The sequence below is a fragment of the Corvus cornix genome, chromosome 3, assembly GCF_000738735.6.
Source record: "Corvus cornix cornix isolate S_Up_H32 chromosome 3, ASM73873v5, whole genome shotgun sequence".
NCBI classification, from domain to species: domain Eukaryota; kingdom Metazoa; phylum Chordata; class Aves; order Passeriformes; family Corvidae; genus Corvus; species Corvus cornix.
Window position 1 is genome coordinate 227,453 of NC_047056.1, and position 12,189 is coordinate 239,641.

Consider the following 12,189-nt stretch of genomic DNA (forward strand, 5'->3'; position numbering starts at 1 on the left):
TGAAAACCAAAGATACACCACGATTTTATTTATGGATATGTAATAAATAAATGGTGGACAATACAGGAAGAGCCACATTCAAAAAACCAGATTACTAAAGTGCTTTTAGACATAAATATAGGGCGACTGAGAAACAGCGCTGACATTAACACTTTTTACAGACAATTACAAAATATCTTCTTATGTCAATTCACAAAATTGTTTAATTACTCCAGGGTACTATGGCTTGCTTTTCAAAAAGATCTGTTCATGCATAGTGTGGCAAGTGACATTCAAGAGTGTACAAAATCATTGCATAAACAAAAACGTCCTTACCCCCTTCTCCCAAATACGAGTTAAGGAAGATACACAGTGTAAATCCAGTGATAAGGCTGCTTTGGCAGGCCAGATCCTCAGGAAATATAAACCTGCCTGTCTGTCAGGTTACACCAGCTTGAGGATGAACCCTACCATGTTTAAAAACCCTGCTGCTCCTCGAGGTGGAAGAATTGTGTGCTCGGCACGGAAGGACTCGCACACAGGCGCTGCACAGGGGCGGAAGCGCTCAGAGAAGGCGTCTGTAAACTCCTGCACCATCCTTGCACCTGCGTGTTGGAGGAGAGAGCAACTTGCATTGTGTTGCTCCTCTTTGTGCTCCTGGCTAGCCGGGGAAGTGGTCCCAGCACAGAGGGGAAGGAGGCTCCTCCCCAGCAGCAGTCGGTGCTGACCACAATGCGCTCCCATCCTCACACTGCTCTTGGCCCCGCTGGGACTCCTCTGCCACCGCCCACCCTGGCTCTGCTGAGAAGTGAACAGCTTGAAAGTGAGGGGACAAGGGGATGTGTGTGCCCAGTTTTAAAATGCCCTGAATTCAGATAAAAGTTCTGTTATTTAAGAAAAAAAAATTATATATATCAATAAATCAATAAATATTATGATCTCGCCAGGACGCTGTGAGGTCTGGCCTCCTCTGGGGCAGCCCAAGCTCAATGGTCCCTGTCGTTCTGCTCTGTGGGGGGGTCCCCGTTGATGTACTGCCTCAGCACACCCCTCTTCTCGTGCTTGGCTGTCCTGGAGAGGTCGATGGCTGTGTCCTCCAAGTCTTTTGCAGGCCCAAGCTTGTCAGAGCCCTTCTGGGAACTGGCCTGCTTCCCTTTGAGTTCCTCCTCCTCCTGCTCCATTCGCCAGCCATCTGCCAGCTTCTCTTGGCTCTCTGCCTTCCTGCTTACCTCCATGGACTTTTTGTGCATACCTTGCAGAGGGGAGAGAGCAAAGCCAAGGGCACTGGTTGATTATTTCTGCCTGGGACTGCTCAGAATCACCTCCTGCATTACTGCTGCTTCCTCCAGTTCTTGCCTGCATCCCAAGGAAAACTCTCTAGCTACCAGCCTTTCCCGACCCAGACTCCTGCCACCTGCTCTCTGCAGCTCGAGGGGATGGCTTGTGGCAAAATTAGTCCATACCTCCCCTGTAGCAGGGACGGCTCACAGGGAGAGGTGTGCTGTAATGACCCATTCCAACCTGGATTTTGACTGTGTATGAGCAGAGGGCAGCTCTGAGGTAGCATTAATGTTACCTTCAGTTTGGGGGCAGGTGGTGGTGACTTCTTAGATGCCTTGCAACTCCCAGGCTGCCTGCTAGCACTACAGAGCAATACCCACCCACGTGCAGGCACCTGTCTGACACAGAAGTAAAAGGATTTCCTTTTCCTAGCTGTTCTTTTCAAGGAGGAAATGGAAAACCCAGGGCACTTGGCAGCCTGTGTACAGCTCAGGGCCAGGGAGGCCCTATTCCTTTCTGGAAAAAGGCAAGGGCAGCCATATGGAAAAAAGAAGCTGAGCTGTGATCCTCCCAGCAGCACCCCAAGTTCCCACTCACCCAGCAGCCACGGGGCGCAGGATCCCACGAGCCCACTCTTGGCGGAGTTGATGATGGACTCGGGCAGAGGGATGGAATGCCTCACCATGGCCCCATAGAGGCCATACTCAGCCATCACGCTGCTCCGGCCCCAGCACTTCTCCCGCTTCCGCCACTTGGCTCTTCGGTTCTGAAACCAAACCTTCAGGGGTAACAGCCAGGAGAGCACGGACGGGTGGGATTGGGGAGGGGACAGCCCCCGTGGCCGGGTGTCCAGGGCCCATCAGGAACAGGGGAATGTGCATCCAGGGCAAAAGGTGGGCCGTGGGGGTGCGTGGAGGGGTTTGGGTGTGCGGACACAGGGTGTGGGCACGCAGGCAGCACCGGGAGGGCAGCCAGGGTGGCGTGTGGGGAGGGGTGTGAGGGAGGGCACACACGTGGGTGTCAGAGAGGGGAGGAAGGGAGGGAGAGGGAGCACATGTTAACATGAGGCTGATCCTGACACAGGAGGGTGATCCCAGCCAAAGTCACCCTATGCCCTGCCTGCCCGCAGGGCCTCTGCCTGATCCATGAAGCACCAACCTCTCCAGGAAAAGGGCTCCATAATGTAGTGACCAATGATGACAGAAGGTGCTCAGGTCCCTCTTCCCACCCCCTTTCTGTATTTGAAGGTTTGAGGGGTGTAGATACAACCAGGCTGCTTCCCAGAGTACCACCTCATTCTTAAGCCACTGAGCTGTTCCACAGGGGAGCAGGATCAGGCCCTAAAATGCCATGTGTCCCTCAAAGAGGCAAGCTACCGAGCAAGCTCGTGTGTCACAGCTTGGCCCAGCAGCTCAGAATTGCTCCCAGCTCCTGCCTGGGTGGGAGGCCAGAGCCAAGTTGCCAGCAGTGAGCAGCTGCTGGGGCCAGCTCAGTCCCCTGGTTCTGCATGTCCATTTGGAGGCTGTTCGATGCCAGCGGGCAGAAGCTGAGCCTCCCGGCAGGCGCCCTGCAGCCTTTCAGTGCAACCACGTTCCCACCACCTGCACTCACTGCCACAGAGCAGAGGAGACGGCCGGATGCTGGCAGCCCGCAGACTCTACGGAAGAGAGGACCGCTGCAGCCACCTACCTGTATCCTGTCCTCCGGCAGCTCCGTCTTCACAGCCAGCATCTCCCGGGCATAGACGTCGGGGTAGTGCGCTTCATTGAAAGCCTTCTCCAGCTCCTCCAGCTGGTGAGCTGTGAATACCGTCCTGCCGAGAGGAGAGAGCATCCTGTCACACCGTCCGGACCCTTGGGCAAACAGCGAGGCTGGCAGCATCCCCCACGCTGAAGTTTTCCTCCGGAAAATCCTCCCCCCACCCCAGCTGCAGCCCTCCTCTTTCCTCCTTTTCCTCCCTTTATCCCCATTGGGGATCCCGACCGCCCCAGCCTGGGGATCAGAGGAACAGCGCGGGAGGATGGTGGCAGCAGCGAGGAGGTGAGAACGGGGACAGCCGGACTCCCGGGCTCTACCTGTGCCGGCGTTTCTTCCTCTTGATCTGGGCGGTGGACATCTTCAGGTCGCTGGCGTCCCCAGACAGGCTGTCCTCATCTGGCAGCAGCATGCGGGAGGGGAAGAGTCACGTTCCCGTCGAGAGCGGGGCAATCGAACCCAGCTCCCCAAACACGGTTCCAGCCGCCCGCGGGGAGCGGGCCCGGGGCAGGGAGGGATCCCCTCCCACAGCCGAGCCCGAGGCGCCGCACCGCTGATGCCATCCCGGGACAGGGGGTGGGAGCCCACACTTGCCGGAGGGTCGGAGGCTCGGCATCCCGGCGGGACGGGCAGCACGGGAGCCGATCGCGCACCGGCGGGAGGATGCTGGCCGCGGCCGCAAGTGCGAGGCAGCCCCGGCAGCGGCTCCGCACGGGGGTCCCGGTGCGCGCCTGAGTGGCCACCCTCGACCCCGACCCCGCTCACCGGAGATGTTCTCCTTGTGGCGGCGGGCGGCCGGAGGCGGCCCGGGAGGCGGGCGGGGGCCGCGGGCGGGCAGGAGCGGCAGCGGGGCGGGCAGCAGGCACGGGGCGCCCGCCCCCCCCAGGCCGCACAGCAGCCCCAGCCCCAGCCCCAGCGCCCCGCCGCCCTCGTAGCCACCGGCGGTGGCGGCCGGGGGGGGCCCGGGGGGCGGCTGCAGCTCGGCTTCCAGCCCCAGCAGGTCGGTGATGGCGAAGCCCTTGGCCCGCAGCCCCGCGCCTCCCGGCCGCGCCGCCGCCCCGGGTGTCACCGGTACGGGCACCGCCACCGGCCCCGCCGCCGCGCGTCCCCCCGACGGCTCCGCCCGGCCCGGCATCGCCGCCGCCGCCGCCTGGCCCGGCCCGGCCACCACCGCCCGCCGCCCTTTTTATCGTCCCGCCGCCGGTCCCGGCTCCAATCACACTCCAGGCCGGCGGGGGGCGCTCCCAATCCCTGGATTAACGGCCCCTGTCATTCCCCCCCCCTCCCGCACCGGCCCCGCGCCCCTCCCCCGGCCCTCCCAGGCCACCGCCCGTCCCCCCGCCACCCCCTCTCGCCGTCCCCTCCCTCCGTTCCCCTCGGCCCCCGCCCCTCGGTCCTCACCACCCCCCCCGCCGGGTCCCCTGCGGTTTCGCTCAGATCCTCTCCAGGACCCCCTCTCTGCTTGTCCCGCCCCCGGCCCGGTCACCCAGTTCTCCCCCCCTCCCCCCCCATAAATCCCCCTCACATCCCCTCGGGTTCCCCCTCTGGGTCTCCTCCCAGGAACCCCCTGCTATGTCCCTGTGTCCCCATATCCCCTCTGCCGGTGCCCGGCAGTGCACTCCCCAGGACCCCCGTTTCAGCCCAAGACCCTTCAGCCCCACATCCCACTCGGGACATGCCACTGGGCTCAGCACCCTAGAGACAGGGACGGGAACAGGCTGGGGCTGTTGTGCAGGACTCCCCAGGTGTCTTGTCACTGGGGCCGGGGCCATGTCGAGGTGCCTGGCCTCTGTGCTCCCTTTTGCTCCCAGATTCTTGCACCTGGGCTGCAATTTTTTTCCCCCCTTCGCTTCATCTGTTGATGGAAATGATTTACAACCGGCTTACACGGGCCGCCTGATCCAGGCCTTCATTGGACAGTCAGATTAACCGAGGGTCCTTCTGATAAAGATAATTACAAGGGGACTCCGCATTAACTTTGCATTATTAAAGAAAGACCCAAATCTCCCATCGCAAGCTGTTCCCGGGATTAGCAGAACAATAACTTTCATTTAGGATAATTGCCGTGGCCGGCGCTGGGGGCTGGCGGGGGGGACCCTCTGGACCATCGTGCTTCGCACCAAGAAAGGCAACTGGGTGTGAGGGGAATGGCAGGTGTGGGAGGATGGTCACACTTCCAAAGCCACCAACTCGGGGTACTCTTGTGCTCAGGATGCAAGGGTGCTTGGGGCATCCCCACCCAGGGCTGGCCCCTGCCCAGGCGCAGAACACCCTGGGATCCCCTTGGGCATCTTCGCTTCTCCGGAGTGGTTGTGCTGCAGTTTTGCTGGAATAGGAGACTTTCACTGCTAGGCAGGGAGGATCTGCCACAGTAATTAGAAGTCATAATCCGGCCACCACCCACAACAAATTTCCTGTTCGAGCAGATATTAGTGGTTAAAACCCTAATTTTTGATGTTGTCCCAGAATCAGCTTGATTTCAGCAGTTTACATTGAGGCTGAGCTGTTGGGAGAGATGATGAAGCCTTAAATATGCATATGGCCTAGGCATTTGGAAAGTTTGGGGATAAAGCACGTATAATTGCTCCTAATCAGTTTATGAAACATAAAAGCTCAAACCCAACAGAAAGCCGATAGATGCAGAAATGGAAATAGCGATTAAATCTCCCCATGCTGGCAAGGTGGCCTGGATATGGCGCTGCTGCCCAGGGCAGAGGGTGACCGAGGCCGTGCCCTGGGGAATGGGGACACACCCGCTCCTGGGACAGGACAGTGGGGTGGGGTGTGGGGACACACCTGCTGCCACACCCAGCTCCCTCAGCCACGGTGAAGAGGGGCATCTCCACCGGTCCTTTGGACAATAAATCAGTTAAAGGATATCTTGATATATGCTCATCAGATAGGATTAGCTGGGATTAGACTAATCAGTAAATGTTTCTCTGCTCATTATTTTCCAAGGAAGATTTTCAGCTGATTCTCCGACGCCGAAAGATTATTAATCGCTTAAAGAGCAGAACATCAAACATCGCCCCTTGCTCTAATTTCCCTGGGGTTTGCCCCCCCTCTCCATGGGCAGGGTGCCTATGCCAGCCGGCCCAGCAGCCTCAAGGTGCCCCAGCAGCCAGAATCTCCATGGGGCTCTACCAGAGCAGCCCAAGGCCACAAGACCCCGGCCTCGGTGCAGTCCCATGTCCCAGGGGTGAGAGGGGTGAGTGGTGCCTGCAGCTGATGCTGGAGCACCCCCATCCCTGCTGCACTTTGCACGACTACAGACACAGCGAGGTGGGACAGTCCCCAGGTTGTCCCCTCCTCCCCATGGCTGCTCCACCACCATGTCAGACATCCGCCATGACCTACAGGATGGAGGGCATGTGTGATGGGATGAGTGCCTGGAGCTGTCCCACTCAGAGCCCAGGAACAAGCCTTGCAAGTCCTTGGGGAATTACAGATATGTGCAGCATTTTGGCAGACCCTCTTCAGCCAATGATTGCTCCAGAGCCAGCATTTGGTGGGTTTTTGGAGTCCCTGTCTTCACCCTGGGGCTCAGGGAAAGGCCTGGAAGGATGTGCACTCACCCTGTAACCACCTGCTGTAGCAATGAGGAGGGGGTAGCAAGGAGAAGGTATTGAAGGGCCTGGTTTAGGGGATTACTAATGGGATAAGACAGCTTTCACCTCCCTGGTTTAGATATGAATCAGGTCAATAATAAAGGACCATCTGACAGTTTCAGGCAGCTCAGGGTGGAAGAGGCTCCTGTGCCCCAGGCTGGATGGAGAGCCCATCTCCAAAAGCCCAGCTCTTACTGCACACCCACCCATTGTACCTGCACCAGCAGTCACAGGCTGGTACTCCCCCCCAGCTCCACACCCCGCACCTGCAGCAGCTCCTGGCACACCGGCACGGGAACAGGTTGGAGCCTGCTCCCCAGGGATGATGCTGACACCACAGCCCTTGGGCACCTGCTGTTTATGGCAAGCTCAGCCAGCCTGTTGGTGGCCATGGCAGGCCTTGCACGGGTGTAGGGTGACACAGAAGTGCAGCGGGGTGAGCAGCCAGCTGATGGCAACACAGGCAATTTGGCAAGGGTGGGAACCTCAATAAGCGTGGACAGAAGAAAAAGGGCTTTTCTTCCACCTCTTCTATGTCCTGCTGGGAACATGGGGAGGTTATGGCTGTTGAGAAAGCATTGCTTCTGACGCGTGGGTGAAAAGGAACTGGGAAACAGGCCATAGCTAGGGGAGAAGGCAGCAAAGAGGAGGTGTTGCAGCCAGTCACACCTGTATTTTGCAAGGCTAAATCCCCACCTCTAAGTGACAGATGAGCCTCCTCCTTGAAATGCAGTCAGTGAAACTTTCCTCCGGCTGCAGCAGGGCTCGGTGGTGGATTGTGTGTGCACTCCTGGCCAGGTGGGAATAGGTATATGTAGCGACCAAGTACCCTCCATTTTGGGGTGACGGATTTGCAGAGACAGGTGGCATGAACGGGTTAAATGAACCAGGGAACCTGTGCTCCCTGCGCTGTCAGGCTGTGGGAAGTGCTTCGTTTGTAGCTCTACTGGATGTGGGTGAAGCAGAGGGTTTGCAGGGTGAGTGCAGCCGCAGCTGGCCACGCACCACCTGCTCAGTGCTGCAGCATCGCCAGCCCAGCTCACTGCAAGTGTTGTCAGCCCTAATTTGGCACAGGGGGTCCTTTCCATGTCCCACTCCACACACCCCAGAGACATCCCTACTAATTCCTCTGCACAGATTTCTGTCTTAAGGCATTTGCCTTTGATTAAAACCAGAAGAGCAGTCACGGTTTAAGTGGAGTTTAAGAGCAAGCCATGTGCCACTGCACAGGGTGCTCACATCTGGAGTGTCGCAGATTTAATCAAACTGCTGGGAAGTGCCGCACGCAGACAGCTGTCACAGCGGCCTGGAGCCCATCTCCTAATTAATTCCTAGCCAACACAGGGCAAACAAATGGCCATCAAGGTGCTACACCTACATCCTCAACTAGAGGCATGGCTGGCTGTCAGTGGGCAAGCAGAGCTCACCCCGTATATCTCCAAGGAGCTATAGGTGATGTAGCCCATGGAAAGCCGTGTTCCTGCTCCTAGAGAGGAGACTGGGGCTTGTTCCAGAGGTGTATGCATGGGTGGGAACAGGAGGGACAGAGTGTTCAGGGAGAAACCCAGATGGAACATCACAGCAGCTGTAGCTCTGAATTCTGGTTGCTCCTTCAACTGCTGCTTCTTGCTTCCACTCCTTCTTGCTTCTGCCAAACTTGTTGCTTTCTAGTACCATTTATCTGCCCATCTCAAATCCCTGTGGGCAATCCCCTCCTGTCCTACACAGGATGTGTGAGCTGGGACACAGCCCTCCCTGGAGATGCTCTGCCTGGTGCTATCCAGGGCCTGGCACCTAATGTAGGTTCTGGGTGAACTCCGCTTCCACAGCCTTAAGCAAAATCTGAGCAATGGCAAAACAGGTCAGGCCCAGACTCAGTTCTCCTTGGTGCTCATTCATAGCTCATTAAAGCTAATTGAAATGACTACCAAAGCTGGGTCTATGTGGGTGTTTGGAAGCTCTGGGCACAAGGCACAACTAGGCTGGGAATATCCAACTGTGAGGAGCCCCAAACTAGCCGATGGACTGTCCATTCCAATTAGCCCCACAAAGGAGCTATTATTCCTTTGCACTATGCTTGTCTGATTAATTTATCTTATTATTTTTTGATCATTCCTCCAAAATGTGCTAATTAAACAGAAATCATCAAGTCAATTAGAGAAACACTCATTAAAGCCGAAAAGAAAAGAAAGTATCGGCAGAAGAAAAACGGCTGTGAGGGTCCCAAACACACACAATAGCTGCCACACTCATTAAATCAGCAACTCCCAAAAGAGGGGTAGACATTGTCCCACTCTGGTCCATGCCCTGGAAATGAAACTTCCCAGGCGATGGAGTCTGATTCCTCTCCTCTCCTCTCCTCTCCTCTCCTCTCCTCTCCTCTCCTCTCCTCTCCTCTCTCCTCTCCTCTCCTCTCCTCTCCTCTCCTCTCCTCTCCTCTCCTCTCCTCTCCTCTCCTCTCCTCTCCTCTCCTCTCCTCTCCTCTCCTCTCCTCTCCTCTCCTCTCCTCTCCTCTCCTCTCCTCTCCTCTCCTCTCCTCTCCTCTCCTCTCCTCTCCTTCCCATGGCTTTCGCAGCTCCCAGCCCAGGAGTACAGTGAGCCCCCAGGCAGCACCTTCTCCACATTCACACCCAGCACCTCACCAAGCAGAAGCCTTCCAGAACAATGCTTCCCTTCGCACGTACCTCCCCTGGCCTGGAAGCAAGACACAGGAAAATCCAGGAAAACATGTAAACCAGAGATTTCAGCGAGGAAAGAAAGGGAGATCTTAGTTTGTTCTGACCCCAGAGTGGCAGAGCATCCAGCTCAGCTCTGATGCTGCCCAGCCTTTGCATTTCCAAACCAGTTCAGCCATGCCTAATCATAGCTGCTATGCTCTGAGACCCAACAGAAGCACTTCTCCTTTAATTAATCTCCAAGTTTGCTATCTGAGTGCTGTGCCATATGGTATTGATTTTTCAGCTTGGTATGACAGCACTTGCCATGAAAGAAACTAACCTAATTAAAGCAGGGGACACCAGCAAACAGGCAACTACTCTCACTCTTCCCCTTAATACAGCTTTTTAGACTGGCTCTCCTGAGTGCAAACAGGTGCTCAAATGGGGCACCTCTACTTGCAGGTGAATGCAGAGGTTATGGCTGTGCAAAGAGGTCCAGATCCCTTTCTCAGCACTGGCCTGGGCTTTCTGTGACAAATGGCACCTGGGCTTTCCCAGCTATCTCCACTCCGCAGCTGAGCAGGGAGATTTTGAAGCATGGCTTCCCAACACGAACCAATGTCTCCATTTATTTTCAGACAGACCAGACAAGTCATTAATGAGCTTCACAGTGTCCTCCCTCTCCCCCATTAACAACTGGACTCCTAAGAGACCTAAACTAGGGTCTTTCACCTGAAGACTGATGTGGCAGTCTCACAGATCCCATCTGACATCATACAAGCAAATGACCCTTTACTCAAGCTATCTTGTCCCAAACAGACCATCTAAAGGACCTACAGAAATAAGAGAAAAATAACATAAATATATCCATGTGCATGGGTCCTCCTTCTCAGAAGAGTGAAGATACATGTCCTTGTCTATCTCATCTTTGTAGGCAACCACATTATTTGGTGTGAGAAATACAGATAGAGTTCCTGTACCTCACTTCACCCATTTTACTTGACCCTGAAGGAACGCTGTTCCTGCCCAGCTTTCCTCCACACACTCAGGGAGGTGTTTTCTGTGCTCTGACACTGTATTCTGCAATTTTCTTTTTGGATGCAGAAAGGGCAGCTTTCAACACGTGGGGACTTCCCCTCCCTGGTTCTCCTTTTATAGCTCAGCCTTGCTCTCATCGATATCACTCCTACACCATCTTCTCTATTCTCTTACACTGGCAGCACCTAGTTGTAAATCTCATAAAATTTTCTTGTGGGACTAATTTTTCCTATAATAAAGGACAGATTTTAGCACAGAGGACATTCCAGCTTTTCTACCAGCTCCTGGGTTTCGCTTTGACAGGATTCCTCACAGTGAAGGTGGGCCTTGATGCCAAAAGGGAACATGCTGTATGAAATGAACAGATTGAATGTTGCTGACAATGAATAATTATTTAATCATCTCAGATAGGACTTACATTATTGGTATTGTCACAGTCTGGGGAAAAAAAGAGGAGGAAAAGTAATAAGAGGAAGAAATAAACCTCTCCCTTGTGGGATTATTGTCTACAGTCTTCCCTTTTGGCTTGAGGTTACGATGGATTTTGAAGGTAGAACAAATGTATTTTCTTCCTATTTGGAAATGGCAGTGAAGGCTCTCATTTCCTGTTGCTTGATACCTAGAAAGTTTCCAGTTTCTCCGGGGAAAAGATGCCTGGTCACTGGTTTCCTTCAGCATCTCCCAACTCAGCCTCCTTTGCTGCTGCTGCAGAGCTCTTCCAGCCAAAGCACTCCCCAGACTCCTGAGAGGTGAACACGCAGCAGTGGCAGCAGAAACCCTGGGCAATACCCTTCCCTCTGCTCTTGTCTGCCCAGGGCAGGAAATTTGTGCCTCAGTCCCATTTTGGGGGCCATCCCAGCAGGATGCACACACAAGCAGGTTACCTGCATCTCCCCTCCTAGCTGGGAGCCCATGGACCATCCTTCCCTCTCTTTTTAAGTGACACCCTCTCTGTTTCTTCAGCTCACAGGAGGAGATGTAACAAAGAGCCCCATGGTCCTGCACAGTGTCTGAGTGTTCATTTGTTTGGCAAAGCAGCCCTTGTGGCTGGGGGAAGCCCTGAGAGTGCAGCTGAGCTGTGTGGCAGGCTGTGGGGCAGCCATCCCCAGGGGCAACCTGAGAAAAGAGGCAATTAGCCAGCCTCTCACCAGCACAGCAGGGGCGGTTCAAGGGGAAAGAAAAGCCGAGCCCTGGTGGTAATGACATTTTTCCACATGGGTAAATGCATTGATCTGTGACAAACAATACCAGGCTGTGCCTCTGGCTGTGGTGCAGAGGAGGAAAGGATGGGAGAGCTTCCCCACGCAAGATGTTCAAGACAGAAGTTCCCTAGATTCCCCGCAAGAAGCTGAACATCTGTGAAGTATGAGCCCCTAAGGATATGTCCCCAGACCCTGCTGACATCACAGCAGCCCAGGTCTTGTCCAGGACCAGACTTCCCAGCAGGTGCCAGGAGTTTCTCCTTAAAGGCAAGTGCGATGCAGGTGAGCCTCATCCACAGCCCTATCCCACATCCTCAGAAAGTCCTGCAGAGCAGACAAGCGGAGCACTCAAGTAAAGCTTCATAACAGAGCTACCCTGGGTAAACTACCGACTCATGGAGGCTAAAACAGTGACAAATCTGCTCCTGTCCCTGACACCATAACTCACCGCGTTAGTATCCTTTTACACACTCTCTGCAGGGCGGTGACAGCGGGCTGATCCTGTGCTTGTAGAGCACCTGAGGTAAGACAGCATTTGTGTAACACCCCAACTCATGCCTGGGTTGGGGCATCTCTCCCAGGGCAATTCCTCTAGGAAAAGCCCAATCCATAGAGGATGAACCCTGGCAGACCTGGACCTCTGCTTTGCTTGGAGCAGTTCCTTCTACT

The 12,189-nt window shown here is 55.3% G+C and overlaps 1 protein-coding gene across 1 annotated transcript; it reads right to left on the reverse strand.

Moving 5' to 3' along the window:
• Positions 1-4,150, reverse strand: VSX1 (visual system homeobox 1). The gene is made up of 5 exons (XM_039570040.1): positions 3,781-4,150; positions 3,336-3,414; positions 2,950-3,073; positions 1,858-2,038; positions 1-1,231 (listed from the first exon to the last, which is right to left on the reverse strand). Exons 1-5 carry the CDS (start codon positions 4,148-4,150, stop codon positions 966-968), a joined length of 1,020 nt encoding a protein of 339 aa, XP_039425974.1. The 3' UTR covers positions 1-965.
• Positions 4,151-12,189: the final 8,039 nt, after the last annotated feature.

What these genes read in the sequence shown, in the direction of transcription:
- VSX1 (XM_039570040.1), bottom strand. Translation starts at nt 4,150, where the DNA reads ATGCCGGGCCGGGCGGAGCCGTCGGGGGGACGCGCGGCGGCGGGGCCG. An exon ending in CCACAAGGAGAACATCTCCG is followed by an intron (nt 3,415 to 3,780) that starts GTGAGCGGGGTC and finishes TGCTGCTGCCAG; the next exon opens with ATGAGGACAGCCTGTCTGGG. An exon ending in AGGAAGAAACGCCGGCACAG is followed by an intron (nt 3,074 to 3,335) that starts GTAGAGCCCGGG and finishes TCCTCTCGGCAG; the next exon opens with GACGGTATTCACAGCTCACC.